Here is a 25172-nt window from a genome sequence, read left to right as displayed (position 1 = left end):
TTTTTAAAGACATATTTTATAACCAATAGTAAAAATATTCTGTGCAATCTTTATGATATGATCTTTTAAAGAAGCAAGTTTAGAATCTAAAAAAAAAGTTTCTCAATATTGGGAAAGAAGGAAGGATTATTTACACTTTAATCTTCAAAAACTGGGAACATACACATAATGATTTTCAGCAACCAACATTTTTTCATGGTGCATGGTTGCCTGGGGAAATTATAGCTTGTGAAGACTATATATATATATATATATATATATAATCTAATAATAATTATAAATTACCAATAATAAAAAACATGTAACTATTAATTTCAGAGAAAAATCAAGTAAGTTAAAAGCAATTGAATTTGTGTTTGTATTGAGGAGCATATTTCAGGAAAATTGTATACACACACACACACATACACATACACAATTCCAAAAAAGATCTCATATTAAATTATGATTTAAGAATGAAAGTATTTACTCATTGTATTAAGACAAAAACTGAATTAGAAGCTGACACTTTATTGATTTTATCCTTTGGTTGGTGACTCTATTAATATCTGGGTCTTTCCTGCTTCTGTGTCTCAAGTAAATTTCTGTCGCCTCTCCTGGGTCTCTTGCTACTAGCTGATGCACATGCTGCCTCTTTTCCTTTATTTCCATTACATCAGAGGTCAGTCTAAGTTGCTCACTCTGAGTTGAGCCATCTCTGTTGTTGCCATCATATTCGTCTTCCAAAAGTGACGTTAGGACAAACATCTTCCTTCTACTGGCTCTGGTTTACAAAAGCAATATAAATGGCTCCGCTGTAGCCATTGCCTCAAGATTTAATTAAAGCAAGAAATTGCAGATGCTGTGGAGTTTTTTTTTTATGCCTAATGACACAAGCAACTGCATGGAGCACATATGTTCATTTTCTATTCTTTGACAAAGACTACAGAGAAACTGAACTTGCAAAAACCTTGGGATGTAGTATGTGCTTAAGTGTTATTCAAGGTCAAATGTTTTTAGAAGTAAAAACAGCAACAATTACCCAAGTGATTTCATGTTCTGTAGTCTAAGTTTTAATGCCTTCTTTTATTTAAAGCCTGAAATCTATCATATGAATATATCTAGCCCAAATACACTTTGAATTATGCCTACATAGTCATTCTTATGAGATTATTTTCCATGTGTTTACTTTAGACAGATTTCCATTTTTTAATTGTGTATTTTTTAATATGAACTTAAAAAGATATGTAATATATTTTAAAGCTATAAAGCACAATAACAAAGAAAATACCTTTGAACCCACCACTCAGTTTAACAATGATAACATTACAAATATTACTGACATCTCTTTTCTTAAATTTTACAATATTTACCAAAATACTGTCTAACTGCATTTATGATTTCTTCTTTGACCCCTAGAAATACACTGTATAGTTTCCAAATGTTTGGGTATTTTCTACTATCTTCTGTTATTGACTTCTAAGTTAATCCCATTATGGTCAGAGCACATACATGGTATGATTTAAAACTTTTTAAATTTATTGACTTGTTTTGTGGCCCAGAATATGTTCTATATTGGTAACTTTGTCATGTGCACTGTAGATTCTGCTATTTGGGGATAAACTGTTCTATAAATTTCAATCAGGCAAAGTCAGTTGATAGTATTGTTTAAGTGCTCTATAAAGTTACTGATTTTCTATCTACATGTTCTGTTAGTTTTTGAAAGCAAGATATTGACATTTCTGACCATAAGTGAAGATTTGTCTAATTTAGTTCGATCAGTTTTTACTTCATGTATTTTGAAGCTGTCTTATTAAGTCAAAACTCACTCCAACTGTTCTGTCCTGTTGAATCTTCTGTTCATTGTGAAATTACCATCTTTATCACTATAGTAAGTGTTGATATCTGCTGGGTCATATCCCCACATATATTTCTTTTTCTTCAGTGGTGTCTTGGTTATTCTGAGACCTTTGCTTTTTCGTATACATTTTTTCATATAGTTTAAAAAATCATCTTGTGAAGTTCCCCAAAGCCCCTACTGAGGTTTTGTTAGAATTCCTTTGAAATTTTATATCAGTTTGTGAACACAGGGACATGAACCTGATAAAGGAAATCAGCCCAAAACATATAGTAAACCCCATATTCAACAGCTAAACATTAGAAGCTTTACCTCTAGGGGCGCCTGGGTGGCTCAGTCTGTCAAGCATCTGACTCACTCTTGATTTTGACTCAGGTATCGTCTTGCAGTTCATGAGTTCAAGCCCCGCATCAGGCTCTGCACTGAGATTCTCTCTCTCTCCTCTTTTCTCTCAACCCCTCTCCCGTTCTCTCTCAAGGTAAATAAAAAAAGCTTTACCCCTAAAATCACTGAATATAAATTCACTGAATTTAAGGTAAATATACAAAAGTTTTTAGGAACATTTAGTAAACTCAAAACTTACAATATCAACAAAAAGTAGGACATCTAGGAATAAGTCTAATAAATGATTAAAACTTCAATGAAGAAATTATAAAAATTAATTATATTAATTAATTTGTAGAAATACAAATTCTAATTATTGGTAAGCATGTATACACAAGGAATTCTCTTCTCTTAATGGTGGCAATGTATGGTAAAACCATTTTGAAACAGTTCAGACAAACTTAGTAGAGTTGGAAAACATTAAGATAATTCCTGAAATTACAAACAAATAAATAAGAGACATATTTAAAAATATTTATTTATGGAATCGTTCATATGGTAAGCAAATTCTACAATGGTCCCTAAGATTTCCACCTTCTGGTATATATACCCTGTATAATGCCCTCACCTTGAGTGTGAACAGGACTGGTGAACTTGATGATATATCACTTCCATGATTATTTTAGATTAAGTGGTAGAAAGGGTTTTTTGGAAGTAATTAAGATCTGTGATGAATTGACTCTGAGTTAATCAAATGAAATAACCACTCTTGGTAGGCCTGACCTAATCAGGGAACCATGAAAAGAAGAAAACAGTCAAAGCTACACATATTTGTTTTGCTGGCTTTGAATAAGCAAACTGCCAAGTTGCAGAATGGTTCATATGCCAGAGAAAGGTGGGTGGACCCTGAAACTGAGAAAGTGTGCAGTTGGCAGGTAACAAGAGAGTAGAGACCTCAGTCTAATTCTACAAAAAATTAAATTCTACCAACAATTTGAATAAGCTTGGAAAAGGACCCTGAGCCTCAGAAGAGACTCTGAGCAACATCTTTACATTGTTCTGAGATCCTAAGCGAAGAAAACCAGCTGAGCCATGCTGTGCCCCGACTCCTGACCCAAAAAACTATAAAATAACAATTCTATGATGTTTAACGCCTCCAAGTTTGTGGTAATTTGTTAGGCAGCAATAAAAAAATCACAAAATTTGTAATGGCAAAACAAACAAACAACAACAAAAAGCCTAGAATAACCCATATGTCTACAAGCAGCAAATGAATTAATAAATTATTTCATTATAGTCATAAAATGTGCTAAACCATGATAAAATTAAATAAACTATACCAACATGATTGGATGTCAAAAATCTATTGGGCCAAATCATGCAAATCACAGAAGTATACACTACAACTCTATTTATATAATTATTAAAACAGGAACAATTAAATTATGTCATTTAAAGATGTATGAATGAGAAATAACTAATATACAAAATCAAAATTGAGATTACTTTTGATGGAGGAGGATATTTGAGAGGGTCATAAAAGTGGCTTCAAAGGTATTGCTGTTATCATACTTATTAGGCTCAGTGGTTGGTATGAAGGGATTTATTTTATTATTTTTTAAATTCTGCATATATGTTATAAACAGTCTTTTATACGGAAGATTTATCATTAAAAGTATATAATGCTGTGAAGAAAAAAAAAGTCTCCAAACTCTAGAAAGTTAATTTCTTGTCTTCCTAGATTAGAAATCGAGTAATAAGTTCATCAAGTGGAAAAAAATTATGTATGGCTTTCCAAGTGCATTTAAATACAGCAACAGCAGTAGCAGCCATGGTAGTAGTCATCTCTTCACGCTAATTATTGATGGCAGTTGAGGCAGATTAGCAAAGTGAGCCAGGAGACTAGTGACCCAGGTGTCATCTTTCCTCTTCTGTGTTGTATGCTTTGCATGTTCAATCTGTGCCGTGTTTGAAAGTGAGGCCACGAGAAAATCAAGCCCGAAAAACAGGGAGAGAGAAAGAGAAAGATACAGAGGCAAGAAAGAGGGAGAGAAAAATGTTTAAATATGCTTCACATTTTTTGGATGTATTAGAAAATGAATCATAAACCAGTGTTTACCTGGCAACATGATATGGATGAATTATTTATTCAGTTGAAATGCACAACCTATGTTCACAATATTGAGCTGTTTTGCTTCTGTATCTTGAATGGGGAGTCAGGGGAGTTATCTTAGTAAGGACCCTGAGAAACTCCACGAAACCTGAACTGGAGAATCTTCCGGATGAAATCTTGAAAGGCAAGCCAGTTCTCTCTTTTTACACTAAGTTTCCAAATCTAACTCTACTTCCCCACGGGTAGTTTTGAATCTGATGCCCACTATAACTAAACACATTATCTGACCTTGATCTATGGCAGAACACCTTGCAATGAGACTTGGTATAGATGTACTAAATGTTTCTTGCACTCTCATAATTTATAACAAAGCGATGCTAAGTCAGATTTCACAAAGCTTAATTCTCATAATCAGCTAACAAAGATCACTGTGTATCCCTAAATTACTGGATGCTTTTAACATATTCTACTTTGCAAATTAATTCTAGGCTAAGACTACAGGAATAGGTAAAAGCAGGGTGGTGTTGTACATATATGTTATTGCTCTGGCTTATAAAAGAGCAAATTATTGACTACAAAGAATTATCATGAACAATAAGGAAAAGAGAATCCATCAATTTTTCCCTTTTAGCATAAACATGTTTAATAGTCATTTGCTGTTAGCTTCGAGGAAATGATTTTCATTTAGTGAATTCCAACTTTAATATTTAAGTATTATGACACTGCATCATCCCTGTCTTCTTTGACTGCCACTAGCCCACTCCGACAATAAAATTCATCTGTGCTAACAGTCACAGAATTTTAGAACCAGAAAAGATTCAAGATATCTTGTTGTCATGTGGTTTGATTGAACAATAAAACTATATTTGGCATAGTCATTAAACAAAATTTCTTGTGAAAGAAACACCAGAAAAATAAAACTGAGTTTTCCCCATAGACAATCACTGAGAAGGTTTACTTCTGGAGCACCTGGGTGGCTCAGTTGGTTGAGCTTTCGACTCTTGATCTCAGCTCAGGCCTTGATCCCAGGGTCATAGGATGGAGCCCTGTGTGGAGCTCCACACTCAGTGCGTTTGAGATTCTGCTTAAGATTCTCTCTCTCTCTTTCTCTGCCCCTCTCCCCACCTGGTGCACACGCTCTCATTTAAAAACAAAACAATACAGGGGCACCTGAGTGGCTCAGTTGATTAAGCGTCCAACTTTGGCTCAGGTCATGATCTCGCAGTTGGTGAGTTTGAGCCCCGCGTCAGACTCTTTGCTGACAGCTCAGAGCCTGGAGCCTGCTTTGTATTCTGTGTCTCCCCCTCTCTCTGCCCCTCCCCTGCTCATATTCTGTCTCTCTCTGTCTCTCAATAATAAACATTAAAAAATTTTTTAAAAACAGAATTCACTTTTGCACAGCTGGATTTTGGCATACACGCCCAGAATACTAATAATTAAGTCAGCTATTTTCAAAGAACAGCACAGAGATTATAAAGGAACATTTGTAAATGTTGGCAACCAGTTGTACACCAGGAAACCAAAAGCCATTTATGTAGGAGTTGGGCATCCTAAATTCTCTCTAAAGTCTAGGACTGATTTCTCAAGTGGTTTTATCTCTCATACTTAATCACTCTACTTCCTACTTCACAATATAGATGAGAGCATTTGGTTGCATCCAATGTGCCAAAGGGATTGTGGAATAAAATACGTCAGTGAGGTTTCAAGAAGGCTGGTTCTGGAACAATAGAACAACTTAAAAGATTTAAATGGAAACATGTGAGATAAGTTCCTTTTCTCCCCTAATGTCCTTTCAAAAGCTGGGCACTATTATCTTCTTGCCTTTTTGTCATTCCAAGATGACTCTTCTTAATCTAATTATTTTGGAATCCATTCATAATTTCTGCTATTCTGCACCTGCCATATTGCCTTTGCTCTCAATTTTTCTTCTCATCAAATGTATCTATCAGTCAGCACCTTCAGGGTTTCAAGTTAACTTCTTCCATAGAAAAAATGTATTTGATAACAATAATGATCCTTTGTATGAAGCTCTCATATACATTATCCTATTTCCTTCTCAGAACAAAGTAGCAGGGTTGATATATAGATTTCCATCCTGTAAAGGAGAAAACTGAAAAGATGAAGTGGCCTGCCTAATATCACAGCTAAAGAAATGATTGAACCAGGAGTAAAAGTGAAGTTTCTTGTTACAATACCAAGCACAATTTCTTTCTGTGTGTGTGTGTGTCTATTTTTTAGAGAGAGAGAGAGTGGGGGGGAGGGGCAGAGAGAGAGTGAGGCACAGAATCTGAAGCAGGCTCCAGGGTCTAAGCTGTCAGCACAGAGCCCAATGAGGGTTCAAACTGGGGAATGGTGAGATCATGACCTGGGCAGAAGCCTGATGTTTAACTGACTGAGCCACCCAGGCGCCCCAACCTAGCACGATTTCTTAAAGCTATCTCTTCTCTGTATCTACATAAATAATGTTTATGAGCTTACATCCAAACTGCCGCGGACACAATACTAATTACAAGGGACTTCTGACAATCTCCAAAGGCCTTGCAGTGCCTGAAGTCTCAGTGGCATCTAGTAACAACTGGGACACTTATGTGGAAACAATATAACAATATGGAGCTGATAGAACAGGTTTCTGGTGTTTTGCCAGCAGGGATTCTGTAAATTTAAAAGGCTTTCCCTTCTCAAAACTGAAAACAGTGAATCCATGACAGTCTCTGAATGCTTTGCCTTATTATCATTCATTAGTGGCTGGAGTATTCATGTTTTCTGGGAAAATCATATGAAGTTTAAATTTACATTAAAATATAGTCAATTACTATAATTTCTCTAAGTCAGTGAAGAGTCAGGAAACTATAATCGGTAACTCGAATTGAGGAAATGTAATACATAAGTAATAAGTGATGGAACTTCTGAGAAGCCAATAGGGGATGATGAAGCAACCCCAGTGGCCTCTAGCAATTTCAAGAAGCCACTACCACTTCTGGGGTTTGAAGGACAAAAAGGAAAAATCTTATTATCAGAGACTAGAGGCCATCGTTGCTGTTGGGAACAGTAGAACCCAGTGGAGGCTGTCTAGTGGGGAGCTAAAATCACAGAGGAAACCAGCCATTGCATGAAGATGCCACCCAAGGATCAGCCAGTAGAGGAGAAATACCCTGGCTTCTCATCCTTTGTCAGGCAAGTTAAGCCCAAGAAATGCCTTCTGTGGGCAAAGGGTCAAAAATGAGTATCAGTAAACAGGCAATGACCAACCCTTTTTTCCCAAGGCATAAAAGCGAGATTTAGAGCTGCAAACTAATTGCTAAATTATGTTCAATTTACTTTTCTTTTATGTAATAGAAATCATCTGCAAATCTCTGAGTAGCCTAGACATTGGAGCATTTGGTACATACAAGTAGTTGGTTAGTGAAAATCAGGCAAAATATAGAAAGTGATGTAGCATAAGTACCATTGTATTTTCTCATTATACACGTTAAGCAACATTAATGGATATCATTACACAAAAATATGTACTATGATCATACAATTTATTTGGACTGTATAAAGAAAGGATTTACTTAGCCTGTCAATATACTTATACCTCCAATTAGAAATTCATTATATAAGCACTGACTCAAGACCTACTGTGTGGTAGGCAATTTGCTAGTCCCTACAAAAGCAAGTCTTTTTGCAAGACGGGGTCATGTCCTCAAAAACAGAGAATAGGAATTAAGAATAAAGTAAATAATATGCACATTACACAGATATGATTGAAAGAAACACATAAATAAGAATACAATTCATTTTTCCAGAGGGAAGGGAGTCAAAGATGACTACACAGAAGATCTTCGAACCTAATCTGAAAATACAGGGAATAATCAAAGCCTTTTCTCTGAAGCCTTCCCATACACAAAATAATCTTACAACAATTGCTTTTATACCACCTTTTGTATCAATTATAATGCTGAGTCATCTGCTCACTTCAAAAAAAAAAAATGCCTGAAAATAATCCCTCACAATTCTATCCACTTGGAAATGCAAGAAACCTAGCAGAGATATTCACATTTTCTTTTTCCTTTTTGTAAAATATTTTAAATATTTATTTATTCTTTGAGAGAGAGAGACACAGAGTATGAGCTGGGAAGGGGCAGAGAGAGAGGGAGACGCAGAATCTGAGGCAGACGCCAGGCTCTGAGCTGTCAGCACAGAGCTCTACTTGTGGCTCAAACCTACAAACCATGAGATCATGACCTGAACTGACGTCAGCCACTTCATCAACTGAGCCACCCAGGTGCCCCAAGATAGTCACAATTTCAAAGGTCTTTAAGCAGTACATTATATAGCATTAATTCCTTTTTCTGTCATTCCAACCCCCATTCCCTTGCTATCCTTCTTCCTACATACTACGGAATATTTTATAGCAGTGATTGTTTGTTGTAATTTGTTTTCCTTCCCAATACAACCCAAGAGTCATATAGAAATGCAGTTCACATTGGCCCAAATTCCTTGAGGCTGTAATGAAAGATTTTCTTTGTTCTCCTACATTTGGAAAGGGATTTAGATAATATTTTGTATAGTGGAAACTCTACACCAGACATCGGTAAACTTGTTAGCCACTCTCTTACTGGAAGATGTGATACCTAAATCTTACTGCTTGTGTAGACCTTCCATGTTACTAAGACTCTATAAGTATAGGGTGATACCTATCTCAGATTCATTACTTGGGATGCTACATACCTATTCTGACAGGAGTGAGGTCATCCCTTTAATCATCAAGATAATAACCAGTGTCACAATCCCAAAGCCCACCCAAATTTTACAAATCTTTACCCTTTTGGGTAGATGAGATGTTGCATATGTAACATATTACACAGCATAGCTTCTCAATCAAAGTTTCTATTGCACCCAATTTAAACTAACATTCCAGATCCATGACCTTTGAAACAAAAAGCCAAAGAGGCTTTATTCTTCTTTAAAAAAAAAAAAAGAAAAGAAAAGAAAAGAAAAACAAAATCAAAACCTTGTAGAGAATTTCAGCATTAAGTCTTCTTGGTAATCATAAGCCTGTATGTTTTTGTGCTGTGAGTAAAAAGAAGCCGTTTTAGGTACGAAGACAAAGAACAGCTCATTGCTTAAGGTGGGTCAGGTTTTTTTTTTTAATATTTATTTATTTTGGGGAGAGCAGAAGTGGGGGAAAGGCAGAGAGAAAAGGACAGAGGATCCAAAGCTGCCTCTGCGAGCCCAATGTGGGGGCTCAAATCACAAACCATGAGATCATGACCGGAGGTGAAGTTGGATGCTCAACAGACTGAGCCACCCAGGTGCTCCTGTGTGAGTCACTTCTGCTCTGACTCAGTTCTTGCCTACAGCTGCTGTTCTGATTGAGGCCTCCTCCACTTTGGTCTTAAGCACCTCTCAAACTAGAGCTCCTCCCTGCATAGTCAAAACATTCCTATAGACCCAATCACATTCTAATGGCAGTCTGACAAAATAGTTTACTCCTCCTTACGAACAGAAAAGGCTGGAGTTCTATCCAATCGGCCCCTTTCCTCCTATTTCAATGCAAGGGGAGTTTGATAACTATCTTACGGCCACTGCCCTTTGTCCACAAGCCCAATGCTAACTTCAAAAACTTTTTTTTTAATTTGTTAATCTCATATTTTATGTAGATGTACCCAGTCACTGGGCCAGAAAAAAGGTGGGTTTGGACTATGCAGTAACATGAGAAAGCAGAACATTTTTCTCTGCTATCTATTCTTACTTACCCACATGACTGAGTCTATGTTTGGTGTTGTTTATGACCATGGTCAGTGGAAGAAACAATGAGAGCTTATCACCTCAGTAAGTATAAAAATAGTTTATTTGTTCGTTCATTGATAATCTGTCACGTGTCATACGATTCTTTTATAATATAGCTGTTATAAACTATGTTGCTCCCCAAACAACTCAGGCATGGAAATGCTTTGGTTCAGACCACAACCAAAGTAACTGACTGCCATTTCCGCTTCTGAAAATTCTTTCTGTTGTTGCCTTACTCTAACATTAGAGCTCAGATTCAGGATTAAACCAAATCAATCAAACAAATATTCTCATTAATAAGGCGCCTTTTCTTCCCAAATGTATGGGTCCAAGGGTCTTCTTTATTTTGTTTTCCTGGACCATGGAAGAGAAAGATGAACAAAAGAGATTGCAATGATAGATAAATAATTGAGCGAGCCTAATCCCGTGTGAGTTTCTTTTGTCTCACCTTCCCCACTTACCAAGCCTATATTTTAGAAGTCCAGTAAAGACACAATGTTTCTATAGAAGAACACAAGATACTCCCATTTGGTAGTTCATACCTTTAAAACAATCAACCAAATGACTCTTCTGGATTTTTGTTGTTGTTTTTTTAATGTTTATTTATTTTTGAGAGAAAGAGAGATAGAGCACAAATGGGGGAGGGGCAGACAGAGACAGAGACACAGAATCTGAAGCAGGCTCCAGACTCTGAGCTGTCAGCACAGAGCCCAATGCGGGGCTCGAACTCACAAACTGAGATCATGACCTGAGCTGAAATCAGACACTTAACCGACTGAGCCACCCAGGCACCCTCTTTTGGTTTGTTTTTAGAGCTATGCCATCTCTAGGTATATATCCCTATCCACAGAGTGAGGTGCAAAATGAAACAGAAATTTCTGAATGGGAATAATAATGGGAAATAGTGTAGAGAGTTGATCAAAACATCAAGAAACTAAAATCTTATCTGAAATTTTTTTAATGTTTTATTTATTTCTGAGAGAGAGAGAGAGACAGAATTAGAAGCAGCCTCCAGGCTCTGAGCTGTCAGCACAGAGCCAGACGTGGAGCTTGAACTCATGAACCGTGAGATCATGACCTGAGCCGAAGTCGGACACTTAGCAGACTGAGCCATCCAGGCACCCCTAAAATCGTATCTTAAATCTTAAACACTTTTTAATAAAAACAGAGCTAACTGCTACATTACAAACAAAAATAGTTGCTATTCAAGCTATGTTTCACAAAGCACATGGTTCTAGTAAACACCTGTCTACCTTTATTGGATGGAAATGCCACATACATAATGTAGATGAGTTAGATATAACTAGGACTTGGCGAATGATATAAGAAAATAGACTACCCAATTACAACAGAATAAACATTTTTGGTGTTTGAATCTCCAGGTAGTGATATGCTAGAAAACTGGAAAGGAAAGTTGTACAAAATATATGTATAATTCTAGGACCTATTTCCAGCTTATGTGCAAGTGGGGCTAATAAAATGTGACTTCTCTACGCTATCAAAGGAATACCCCAAATCTTGCTTTACCACGATGGCATAAAAATTCCTTAATGTATCTGGAAATGCAACTTAGGATTTATTGAAACCAGTAACCAAAAGGTTAATGGTACTATTCATGCTGCAGATACTAAGCCAGCTGCAACTTTTTACTCAAACTTTTCATTTGTCTTTAAATTTCCCAACTCTCCTCCTCTTCCACTGAGTCAGATTTGAGGCTTGCCCTCCTGTCTCCTTATTGGCTGCCTCTCAAATAAACCCCTTCCTTACTACATAACTGGATGTCTCAGTGACTGTCTCTGTTGTGCATCTAGCAAATGAACTAGGGTTCATTTACATTATAACAAAGGAAACAATGCAATCCAGTGGAGGAAGTATGATTTTTTCCAATGAATTGTGCTAGATGAACAGAATATCCATATAAGCAAAAAAAAAAAAAAAAAAAAAAGCTGAATCTCTACCTCAGAACTTACACAGAAATATATTCTAGTGGACTGCATATCTAAACATAAAATGTAAAACAAAAAGGCTTTCAGAAGAAAACATAGAAGAACATCTCTGTAACCTAATAGTAGGCAAAGATTTCTTGAACAGGACACAAAAAGCACTAAACATGAAATCTAAAAACTGGACAAATTGGACTACATTAAAATTCCAGCTTGGTGTCAAAAATCACAATTAAGAGAGTGAAAAATCAACCAATAGAGTAGGATGCTATGCACCATAATGTATCTGACAGAGGATTCTTATCCAGAATATGTATAATATATATACATATATAAATATTTTAATGTATATTTTTGAGAGAGCACAAGTGGGGGGAGTGGAGAAAGGGGGACAGAGGATCTGAAGCAGGCTCTGCACTGACAGCAGCAACTCCAACGTAGGACTTGAACACAAACCGCGAGATCGTGACCTGAGCCGAAGTCAGATGCTCAACCAACTGAGCCACCCAGGTGCCCCTCCCCAGAATATATATATTTTAAAACTATTAAACAAAATAGCAAGTGTTGGTGAGGATGTGGGAATGCAAATTGGTGCAACCACTGTGGAAACCAGCATGGAGTTTCCTTAAAAATTTAAAAACACGGGCACCTGGCTGGTTCAGTCAGTTAAATGTCCAACTCTCAATTTTGGCCCAGGTCATAATCTCACAGTTGTGAGATTGAGCCCTGCATCAGGCTCAGTGTTGGGCATGGAGTCTGCTTAACGTTCTTTCTCTCCCTCTCCCTCTGCCTCTCTCTTGCACATGTGTGCTCACTCTCTCTCTCAAAAAAAAAAAAAATTAAAAATAGAATTACCCTATGAATTAGTAATTACACTACTAGGTATTTACCCAAAAAATAAAGTAAAATAAAAAAACATGAATTCAAAGTGTTACATGCACCCGGCATGTTTATAGCAGCATTATTTACAACAGCCAAATTATGGCAGCAGCCCAAGTATCTGTTGATAGATGATTGGATAAAGGTTTGGTATATATACAGAATGGAATATTATTCAGCCATAAAAAAGAATAAAATCTTGCCATTTGCAACACAGATGGAGTTAGAGTATATATAATGCTAACTGAAATAAGTCTGTCAGAGGAAGATAAATACTATATGATTTCATTAATACATGGCATTTAAGAAATAGATGAGAAAAAAATAGAGATAAACAAAGAAACAGACTCTTAGGTGTAGAGAACAAACTGATGGTTGGGGTGGGGGGATGGATTAAATAAATGGTAAGAATTAAAGAGTGCACTGGGTGATGTATGGAATTATTGAATCACTATATTGTGCACCGGAAACAATATTACATTGTATGTTAAGTATACTGGAATTTTACATTTAAAAAGTACTAAATATTAATGAGCTAAAGACATACAACCCAATAGAAAAATGAAGAAAAGACTTGAATAGCCATTTCATACAAAAGGACAGAGAATGGTTAATAAGGATGTAAAAAAGGTGTCCAACTTCTTTAGTCATCAGGTAAATGCAAAATAAGACCACAATATAATACCACTACCCCCACACAAGCAATAAAAGAAAACCATGCCCCATTGGGTTAATGAGGTTGAAACCAGCGAAAGTTTAAAGTTTGTTTTTCAGAGAACTGTCTCTCCCTAATCAGCTATTGTGTCTTTTCAGACTCCACTAACAAATCCACTAGCTGTCTCTAAGGAAGCCTGGACTCAAGGTCCACTGATGTGGTTCCAGCCTAGGAACAAGCAAGGCCCTGCATTTCTTCCCTGAAATAACAAGCCCCAAACCCACCTAGTTTATATCTGCTCTCAGAGCATACCCATAGCCTTTCTCCTTGTCTTAAGATAATTTCATGAGCTCAGGGGCTGAATTTAGCCTCCTTCTGATGTTGTCTCTACTCCCAAAGTGAACATGGGATGTATTTTACATATATGTTTGCTCAATGCACATGCTCCACCTTTCCTCATGTTTCTTGCCCTTTTTATCAATACATATAAATTTCAATCCCTATGATTATTTAAAAAAAAAAAAACAAAAAATCTTGTTCTTTCTCCCTTGGGGAGGCAGATTTGAGGTTTGTCCTCCCATTTTCTGTTCAGCTGCTTCTCCAATAAACTTTCCTTGCTGCATACCTGATATCTCAGTGATGGGCTTTGCTGCACAGGCGTCAGACAGATTTGGGTTCGGTTACAGAGCAACCACCTTGCAAAATTGCTTAACATTATTTACAAAAGTTGAACATCATGGTATCTTCTAACCCAGCAATTCTAATCCTGGGTAAGTATGCATGTTTCTACAAAAGGCATGTTCCAGAACGTTTAGCTACATTAATCACTATATTCCCAAACTGGAAATAATACAAACTGTCATCAACACTAGAGTGTGATATATTTAGACAATGGAATATTAAACAGGAAAGAATATGAGGAGCTCCCAACGATACACAAGGTAGCCAAAACAAATAAAAGGGGGTGGGGGGGGGCGGGAATCTCAACACAAAAACAGTGTATGCACCATGATTCCATTTATACAGAGACTGTTAGAAATGTAGGTGATGGTTACTTTGGGACAGTGAGTCAGAGGGTACTGCAAGGGGATCCGAGCGGGTATTTCTGGGGTGTGTGCAATGTTCCGGTTATCGATCTATATTCGAGATGTATCCAAATGAAGAAGTTGAAAATTGAAACAAATAAAAGATTAGAGGCAGCAACAGTCCAAACGTTACATTTAAAACCAAGGAGATCATGATAAACTGCACGTCCCCACCCCCTAAACGTTGCGCGCGCAGCAGCTATAAAACATGAAAACCTCATTGGCTGAGACGAGGCGGCGCACTTTGAAAGCTGAGTCTTAGCACCGCCCCTTCCGTCTCCAGCTCATCCCGCCTTCCTGACGGCCGGCGTCCACGTCGTCCAGCCCTACGACTTCGGCTCCCTGGACTCAAGTCCTCGAGGCAAAAAGCGACTCTTGCGCTTGGTGGCAGCCCCTTTTCGGTCGCCACCATCCGACTCCCTTTTGCTACCCACCGCCATTATGAACATCCGCAATGCTCGGCCAGACGACCTGATTAACATGCAACACTGCAACCTTCTTTGCCTTCCCGAGAACTACCAGATGAAATACTATTTCTACCATGGCCTTTCCTGGCCCCAGCTTTCTTACATTGCTGAGGACGAGGACGGGAAGATTGTGGGCTACGTCCTGGCCAAAATGGAGGAGGACCCAGATGATGTCCCGCATGGACATATCACCTCACTGGCCGTGAAGCGTTCTCACCGGCGCCTCGGCCTGGCTCAGAAGCTGATGGACCAGGCCTCCCGGGCCATGATCGAGAATTTTAGTGCCAAGTACGTGTCCCTGCACGTCAGGAAGAGTAACCGAGCAGCCTTGCACCTCTATTCTAACACGCTCAACTTTCAGGTTAGTGAGGTGGAACCCAAATACTACGCAGACGGGGAAGACGCTTATGCTATGAAGCGAGATCTCTCGCACATGGCCAGTGAGCTGAGAAGGCAGCTGGAGCTGAAGAAGGGCAGGTATGTGGTGTTGGGGTCCAGGGAAACCCAGGAATCCCAGGGAGGCACACTTCCTTGTTCCGAAAAGGATGCTCAGAAGAACCCGGCTCCTGACGATAGTGGCAATGACAGCAAGGAACCCAGCGAGTCCGCGGAGAGCACCGATGCCCCGAACAGCTCAGAAGATTCAGAGTCTACCTTCTAGAACCTGTTAAAGGTATTGTCTTCCCTGATCCAATCCCTTCCTACCCTAAATCCCTGCACCATAGCGTGGCCTGCCGCATCCCATCCAGCCCCAGTCCTGCTGGACCATCTGGTAACCTTGGGGAAGAGTGTAGACTGGATTAGAGGAAACTCGTTGCTCACTACCGGAAGTTAAGAGGACTCCCATTCATGCGCTAAAAGTAGATTAAATTTAGTGAAAGAAACCAGCATTTACGCAGCTTTTTTGGTGTGAATTACATTTGGGGGTATCCACATAGTTGGTGGAAGAAATTTCTTCTTTATGGAATTACAGCCAATAAATGCAGAATGAATGATAGGACTGTAAAATCACTGTTTTGCAACTCCTGATGAAATATTGATCTAGCCAACTGTCATCAGTGGCTAATACTATTAGGTGATAGTTGAAGCCACTTTGTCATTATGATCAGACTGACAACACTTGAAGTCACTGGGCAAGTATAACATCACTAAAAGGGTGACAAATGTTATATGCCTCCTAATGCAATAGTGAGTGCACAGTAATACCTATGAAATATTCTTGCCCAAAGAAAATTTTATGTGTAAATATGTATGTGTGAAGTTAATCTTGAATCCAAACAAGGGTTTAGTTTAAAAAAAACTACCATTTTTATAAGAAAGAAAAAAAAGGAGGACATTAAAGTGTGCCATGATGCAATCAGCCAAATACAGAGTGAGAGAATTTCTACAGAACAAACAACCTGGTTTCTCCAACAAACAAATAAATGTCATTTTTTAAAAGGGAGGAGGAATTTATTAAAATAAACTTAAGAGATATATTAACCAAATTAACCAAATGCAACTATATATGTATATATATATATATATATATACACCAAATGTAGACATTGTTTGGGTCCTCATTTAAACAATCAAAGACAAGACGTTTTGAAACAACCAAGCAAGACTTGAACTCGGGCTCTGTTCTTAAGGAATTGTCAATGATTTTGTTTGGTGAGCTAGCTGGTATTGTGTTTTTTTTAAGTCTTCTTCTGTTAGAGATACCTACTGAAATAATTAGAAGTGAAAGAATAGGAAAATATTCCAGGAAAAAAAGAGGGGAAAAAGAAGCTGGGGAGCGAGAAATGTATAAAATAAGAATAGCAACATATGATCATTTGTGAGGTTGCAATTAGGTACTTGAGGGGTTCATTGTGCTATATTCTTTACTCTGTTGAATGTGTGAAAATTGACTTAAAAATTTCAAAGAACAAAAATTATTATACATTCTAATACACACTAATACCAACACAAAGCAGCCACTAGGAAGTAGTTTTAAAAGACTATTTAATTTCCATCGGGAACTTTCTAACACCCTAAGAATTTCAAAGATCAGTGAGCTACTGTCAGTGTAGAAGCTTTAAATTCTAAACCTAGTCACCTTACCCTTACGTGTAAAAAAAGCAACTTTCTCATAACAAAGCGCAGTCATGAGTGATAGACATTACATATAGTTAAAGGAAATGCTGTTTGATTTACTCATTCATAAAAGTATTTACTTGCCAGGCATGAGGCTTGGAGTTGGTAAACAATCATGATCTGGACAGGTTGATGTTTATACTATATAACACTTAAAAATAAATGTATTCTGTTTTTCTACACCTTTTAATGCTGAAACCCAAACTGTATTGCACACTAACCCTATTTTATTTTCATTCATGTAGTTCCAGAGGTCATAAAAATTTAGAGACCGTAATTTCACAGAAGTTAAAAAGAGTCTATCCTCAGAGGACTCTCTGCATCTGTCTTTTAACAACCTGAATGTTTCAAAATGACTGATTCATTTTGTCTAAGGTTAAGATAAAGGCAGCAAAACAGTCTAAAAGGGGAGGTAAAGTTAAAACTTAATGCCTTAAGAGAAGTGTTGTCAAATTTATATCTGCCTTAAAAACCTTGAAGGAGGTGGGGTTTGGTGAAATAGGTGATGGAGATTAAGGAGAGCACTTGTGATGAGCACACTGGGTGATGTAATGAAGTGTTGAGTGACTATACTGGGCACCTGAAACTCCTATAACACTGTATGTGAATTAGCTACAATTAAAAAGATACTTAAAATCAGGAGGAAAAAAACCCCAACTCTGAAGGGCTCTGTCAAGACTATTTTATTTAAATTAACAAGCCTTCTAAAAAATTACCAATTTCCAGATTCCTATATAGAAGGATTTAAATAATATTGATCTCATCTTTATGGTTACTCACTTCTCTTCAGTTTTTACACTGTAACTAAGAAGGATTTTAAGCAGAACAGAGCTAATTAAAGATAGCTTTTAAAAATAATGTGCATTTGTATATAAAGGATTTATGTTTTTTAAAGTCCATGTTATTTAGATTTTTATTATATATGTTTACATTCATATTTATATATATACGGTGAATTCAAAAGTACTTACTGTGAGAAACACTGTCACCCTAATGGGGAAGAGAAAAAATAAATAATATGAAATATGAAAATTATTGTGTGACAGTTATAAATCTCAGGGTCCAACTTCAGGGATAATTGAATTCAGGGATTAGTCTACATAGGCTAACTGTTCTAAAAAGAGTAACCTCCAATCTCAGTAGGTTAATGGAATAACAGCTTATTTCTCATATCATGGTCCAGTATGGGTGAGCAGTGTGGTAGGGATATGAGAGGGAGAGGGAAGAAGGGACTCTGCTCTGTAAAGTCATTCAGGACTCCATCTAGAACAATTGTTCTTAACTTGTTTTTTTCCATAGCCTCCTTTGGCAATCTGGTGAAGCCTAGAGATCCCTTCTAATAAATACCTAATAAAGTTGTTTTTAAAAGGCATACAAATTATATGGGATTTCAAAGGAAATCAATTTTATTGAAATAGAGTTGGCAAACTCTGTTTAAATAAATTTATTATCATATGAAATTTAAAAATTAAGCAGTGGGTCTAATGACTGCTGCTTCAGTGAAAATTTTGTTGTAAATGATATTTTGAGATACCTTCAACATCTGTAATATAATTTGAAAATACTTATGGTTGGGGCGCCTGGGTGGCTCAGTCGGTTAAGCGTCTGACTTCGGCTCAGTCATGATCTCACAGTTCGTGGGTTCGAGCCCGACATCGGGCTGTGTGCTGACAGCTAGCTCAGAGCCTGGAGCCTGTTTCAGATTCTGGGTCTCCCTTTCTCTCTGACCCTCCCCTGCTCACTCTCTCTCTCTCTCTCTCTCTCAGAAATAAATAAAACATTAGAAAAAAATACCTATGGTTTAGGTATTTTGGTTGGAGACAAAGCCACAGGTAACGCTAGGATTACTATGCATTGGTGCCTACATTCATAAAGAGGTTAATGAAAATTCAATTTTTTTTTGTTCCAGGTCCAAGGTCATCATCTCCTAAATTCTGTTATTAAATCTCAGGTTAAGAACCCCTGATTTAGTGACTCTGCCATTTCCTAGAATCATGTGTCCACTACTGGTTTATATACATTCACCTTGCAGATAGGGGAAAAAAATTCATACAGAGGTTTATGTAGGTTTTAAAGGATGTACCACTTTTCTAACTAACTGCTGGGGAAGCTAGGAAATGTAGTTTAGATGTGTGCTGGGGGAAAAAAGAAGGAGTTCTAGTAACAAGACAGCACAGTTTCTTCAACAATGGGAAACATCCTAGTGGGGCTGTGGAGTGTGAGAAATTCTGCTTCCCCGCAGAGCTTCGGATCATTCTGCTGCTCTCTCTCCAGAATGTGGCACAGGGAGGGAGCTCTTGAGGCCACCCAGTGCTACCTGCTTAGTCACATGACACCTGTTTTCTGCTCCTGTACAAACTTGGGCATGGGAAGCTGGGATTCTGTCACCTTGCTGCCTTTATGCCTCTCATTAAAGCCTGGAAGAAATGCCCCTTCTATTCTGAGATCCCTTAAACTGTCTAAAATCTCAGTTATCATCCCTCGCCTCCACCCTACTCAACAGGGTTTCACTCGTGTAAACACTTAGTTGCCTCTATGGGAAAAGCCTATTGTGAGGACAGAAAGAAGAGGAGGAAAAAGTTTAAAGGTTTATTATCCTCCCACAATTGTCACGTACCCTCTTGACGAGCTGGAGTTCAAATACCTACAGAATGAAGTCCCAAAAGAATAACTTTCCATTTTCCTCTATCTCCTCCCTTGGGCCTAGGCAAGAGAGATGGTTAAAGTTAGAAGTGGTGGTGAATAGGGCAGTTGGTGAAGGAGACTCCGTGTCTTCCTGTACAGAGTAATAAAAATTACTACTAAAAATATGAGAACTCACTATGTTATAGATACTATTCTGGGGAGTGTCTATGAATGCTCTCATTTAATCTTCATAACATCCGCAGAAGTAGGTATTACTATCACTCCATTTTACAGATAAGGGCTGCATGTCTCACAGATAATAAATGGAAAACAGGAACGCAGAGCATGGTAGTGAGACTCCGTGATGGTATGGATTAAATGAGACAGTTCCTGTAAATTGCTTAGGATAATACCTCACACACAAATATTCTGTAAATTTTAGCTCTTAATATAATCTGTAGTAATAGTAACCAGCCTCCTTCCTTTTCTTTTCTGCAGTAATCAAATGATAGAATGTTGTGTATGAGCAGCAACAGTTTGCAATCTTGGAAGGGAGATGCATCTTAATGATTAAAATAGCTTTCACTGACAAGCTGAATGTCAAAGCATTCAGCTGAATCAATGCTAATCAACAGCAAAGTTTCTAGGGAGCCGTAGCAATGAAGACAGGTCAGTTCAAAACATGCTAGTTGAGGCAGGAATGCCATCGAGCTGATGCTTAACTCCTGACAAGAAGTATGGGCTTGATGATTAATAATAAAAAAGAAGAAAACCCTGCAAAAATCACAAAATTTTCCATTGAGCTGGCAATACTGAGTTAGCCAGGGTTACTTCAGTGACTCTCCTTTCTGGTTTATTCTTTCTGTCGCTAAGCTGTCATCCTAACAAAAAGTTGTTAAATGTTCACATGAGCATTCACTGAAATAGACTGTTCTTAATTTTACCAGACAACTAATTATAACTGGAATGATATAATGAAATATGGAAGAAAGTTGGAGACTGACAGGTCTGGTAAATTCCTAGTATAACCTTACCCCAGATATGCCAGAAACCATAGATTTCAAATGCAAATGCACTCCATGAAGATAAAGAGGGGGTTGGGAAGAGATAAAATATTGTTTTGAAATACTAATCAGATAGATACCATTTGTTGAATTATTTATAATCTCTAACAATGCCACTTTTCAATCAGTGAGTGAAGTACATTTAGGGTGAATGAAACACCAACTTTGTCAGGGGTAACTGATAAAAGCAGAGGTTTTTCCTAAATTGTGTACTCTGTGCTCCAGTATATAAATTCTAATGAGCTTTATGGTAGAAGATAGAAGGAAGAGAGGATATTAAAAATTATGTGAATGGCAGTCGTTCTAGGAGCCAGACCTTTCTGGAAACATTCTGCAATGCTTTTCTATAGACCAATATCTTCAAAACATCATAGGGTTTTTTTCTTTAAGTAAAGCATTAAAAAAAAGTAGAGCATAAAGTTCTGTTTTGTGTTCATAAAATCATGTTAATAATTAAAATATTTCTCACACTTCCATTGCCCACCTCTAAGAAATCCTGGATATGTAAAAATTTGAACTTTAATAAGCTAATAAATTCAGGGTTTTAATATTCATATTTTAAAAAGAATCATTATAAAAAATGTCTGTACCATTAAACAGCATACTACCCTGGGGCATTTATTGGTTTCCTATTTAGCTTTTAAAATTTAATGTCTTAAAATGATCAAGGAGTACTGAGAAAATTAAAACAACTATATAATATTTCGTTTTTGTATAACTATTTTTGCATGCCTATCTTAATTCTATTTGAAAAACATTGAAAAAGGTAATGATAATAGTCTTTCTGACCCACTCTTACATCTTATTACTTTTCTATTACAGCAAATATACTTTTTTAAAAAAAAATATGATATTGTATGGTGTGCCTCTGATTGTCCTGCAACTTGATTTATTATTGTTTTTCCAGAAACTGACTTTTCTATAATTATGATTTTGTGGAAAACTATGCTTGTTAACTGCTCTGTGCATTCTAACCTTTATGTGCTTATTTTTATTTTGTAGATGAGAAAAATGCACCTTCACTGCCATAAGGTTTTGTTGTTTTGTGGGCAGCTATTCAGCAAGGGGCAGCAAAACTCAACTAGCCTTTCTTTAACTTGTGTATTCCGTTTGCACATCCTAGAAACCTTTCCATCTTATTAAGGACAGAGCCCATGTCTCATTTATCTTTGTTTCCTAAACTCTTGGCACATTATTCATTCATGGTAGGTACTCAGCAAATATTCATTGAACGAAGGAAGGAAGGAAGGAAATTCCCAAATTACCAATGCGGTTATTTTAAAAAGGAAAGTAGGGGGGGAAATGTATATAAGGTACTACTTCCTATTACCTAATATAATTAGCACACCTTAACGTTATGAATAAAGAGACATAATGGATATTTTGGTTTCATCTCCAGGTCTCAGAGAGAGGAAATATGACTTATAGAATCAGACACATTGTATCTAGCTTATCAAGAGCTAAAAAGGCCTTTCATTTCTTTAGAATTGAAATAAATTTCTTCTGGAGTAGAGTAGGATGGGCTGGGATTTGAAGATGGCAAGAGCAAGCACCTTGGTTTCTTTAGGTTTAAAATAGGATTTTGGGGGGTGTTTCCGTGTTCTCCCTTCTCCCCTTGTCCTGGCAGAAGTGGCTTTTAGGTGTCAGGAAAAGTTCATGTGTCCTTATGGCTGAGAGGGGAGAGAGCCCCAGATCCATGTGTGATCTTCGTGCTGTCATCTGAATTCTCACTGGCATCCACGGAGATAGATCTAGTCTAAACAGGTTACTGGTACCTTGTTGATCTGCTGCTAAAACCGGTATTTTATATTTTAGAGGGGTTAAAACCTATAGCCCTCTCTTGCTCACTTGCTCTCTTCTCACTTCTCCACAGCATTGCAATTCCTGGTGTCTCAGCCACGCCTGCCCTCTGAGCCCTGGCTTAGCCCGCGTGCTCTGCAGCACCTTTTCTGGGGTCATCTCAAGTGACCCCAATGCCTTCTCACTCCCAACAACAACCTCCCACATACCCTACTGGGATTATAAAGGAACACCTGGATTCAAGAGCCTTCTGCACAAGAGCGAAGAAAATTTGAGGCCAGCCGTCACAGAACCTTCTTTGGCCCACTCACACCAGGCCGCATTTCACTCTGTTTGTGTAGTCCCGTGTTGGCTGTGGTCGTCTGGCAAGGTTGCCTCCTCCCGGAATGCTCAACGGGAAGCCCCTCTGCTTTCAGTTTGTGGTGTTATTTATCTGGGTTCTCATCTTTGAGGGGTAGTCAGGACCATCAAGTCAGACCCACCTCGGGCCACTTTCCTCTCCTTTCTTCCTCTTTTCTGGAAGAAGTATTCTATTTTACCCCCTTTTCTCTGGGAACTCATCCTCTGTCATTCTCTTTCCCAGTGGAAGAAAGTCATGAGTCAGGGCTTCTATGATATAACCAGAACTTGGAGATTTTAAGAAAAAGATAACCAGTCATTAAATTGTAATATCTGACCTCCTTGTTTGTGTTAATTTGGTTTTCTTGTTAATGACATAACTTGCCATTTATTGAGTGCCAGTGATACTCAGGCGATGCTAGGACTCTTATTAATGATATATTTAATTTTCTCAGCAACCTTACAAGGTGGGTGTTTTATAGATGAGGAAACAAACTCAAAGAAGCAAAGTAAATATCTAGGATCTGAACCTGAGTCTGTTTGAATTCAAGGCCATAGTTCCTTTCACTTTCCTATTACCACTCTTTGCATTTTATTTATAAAAGTATGAAAACTATAGCAAAAAAGAAAATCTATAGTTTAAAATGTTCTGTTGACTTAATCCATGGCAACTATATGTCATTTGTAAATATTCTTTTATAACCCGCCATTATAATACTGTTTCACTATGTTTCTCTAGTAAAACTAAGTGAAGACAAAGTACTTTGACCTCTGCAGTGTAAGTCACCAGATAAATACAGAGTTATCATTATTTAACATTGGTTTTATATTCCTGAATGTGAATTACCATAGTATAACATTTCTCATGTTTAAATTTTTATGAAAACTAGTGTATATGGTTTTAAGTCAAAGCCTTGACATTAACCATCTGATGACAAGAAATAAATCTGTTCTCTGTAATCATAATCAGCCCTTCTAAGCACTTCTTACAGATCTGCCCCAATGTACTCCAAGAATGCCTACCTAATAGTAAATGATTGCCTGAGGCAGATAAAAAAGTTTTTTCCCTACACAATAAGGATTTACTATTTCCTGTGGACATACAAACCTGTCCTCTATTTTTCCATTTTTCCTTTCTTTTTAATTTTCTCTCCCAGCCCTAAAACTATTTTATTCCTTCCCCTCAAGCATGTGTTTATCTCTTTATTTTTAAATATTGCAGCTTTCTAACATCTGTCTCTAGGGCAGCATAATCTTACTGATGAAATATTCCATGTTTTCCTTGAGCCCTTGTCAATATGTCTTCGTGTTAACAGCTTAGCAGATGGAGAAACAGAAGGAGTAGCCTCAGCTTACCTGAATGATTTCTCTCCAGCACCAGGCACATTACTGTCTGTATTAACTTGATGATAGGAATTGGAGTAATTGGAAAATAAGAAATGATATCTGGGTTTTGCAGTGTTATTTACTAAAACTATTGGCTGCTTTTCTTTGTTACCATTACATCCTTTCCCCCAGTCTCCTTCCAGAGAAGGCAGAATTACAGCAACCTACCTAGTTTGGACTGTGCCTATGTAGATAATGAAAGTAAAATAAACAATAATACTGACATTGCTTTGGACGTATATTAGCATGTTCCCAAGTGGTTCCAGAGTAATAATGGTGATTTAGGAGCAGCAGCAGCTTTCTGGAACACTGAAATGGAAGGAACTTATGACACTACTGTTTGTAAGAACACTGTTTTCCTTGCATACAACAAATTATTGACGTTTTTTAAATGGGCTCACTGCTTTTTACTTAAGTACAATCCCAGGAAGACTTCAGCAAGGCTGCGAAGCAAAGATGTAGGATAGTTAATGGTGAGCACCCTTGTACTAGCTAGAGAGAAGGACCCACACCCTCTCCTTTACTTGCAGCTTTGAAGACCCTATTGGGTGGGCTCAGGTCTGTCAGAAAATTATTCAGAAATATTAACTATCAAGATGAAAAGTTTTCTTTGGCCAAAAGAGGGCAACTTGTGAATGAAGCCTGTGAGTTAACCTAGTTCAAATCTGTGTGATTTTCCCATTGAAAATGAGAACAAGGGGCAGGAGATGATCATCTAAAATAAAAATAATGGGGTGTGTGGATGTGTTGGAGAAGTAGGGG

At 37.5% G+C, this 25172-nt stretch overlaps 1 protein-coding gene across 1 annotated transcript; it reads left to right on the top strand.

Annotated features, from left to right (window-relative positions):
- Positions 1 to 14908: 14908 nt before the first annotated feature.
- On the top strand, positions 14909 to 23361 carry NAA11 (N-alpha-acetyltransferase 11, NatA catalytic subunit). Its single transcript, XM_039220679.1, has 2 exons — positions 14909 to 15751; positions 22759 to 23361. The coding sequence occupies exon 1, from the start codon at positions 15053 to 15055 to the stop codon at positions 15737 to 15739; it is 687 nt and encodes a 228-aa protein (XP_039076610.1). The 5' UTR covers positions 14909 to 15052; the 3' UTR covers positions 15740 to 15751; positions 22759 to 23361.
- The last annotated feature ends 1811 nt before the right edge of the window (positions 23362 to 25172 follow it).

Source organism: Hyaena hyaena, unplaced genomic scaffold (assembly GCF_003009895.1).
Source record: "Hyaena hyaena isolate Hyena2069 unplaced genomic scaffold, ASM300989v1 scaffold_902, whole genome shotgun sequence".
NCBI classification, from domain to species: Eukaryota; Metazoa; Chordata; class Mammalia; order Carnivora; family Hyaenidae; genus Hyaena; species Hyaena hyaena.
This window is presented reverse-complemented; position numbering and strand designations above follow the sequence as displayed.

What these genes read in the sequence shown, in the direction of transcription:
- NAA11 (XM_039220679.1), top strand. Translation starts at nt 15,053, where the DNA reads ATGAACATCCGCAATGCTCGGCCAGACGACCTGATTAACATGCAACAC.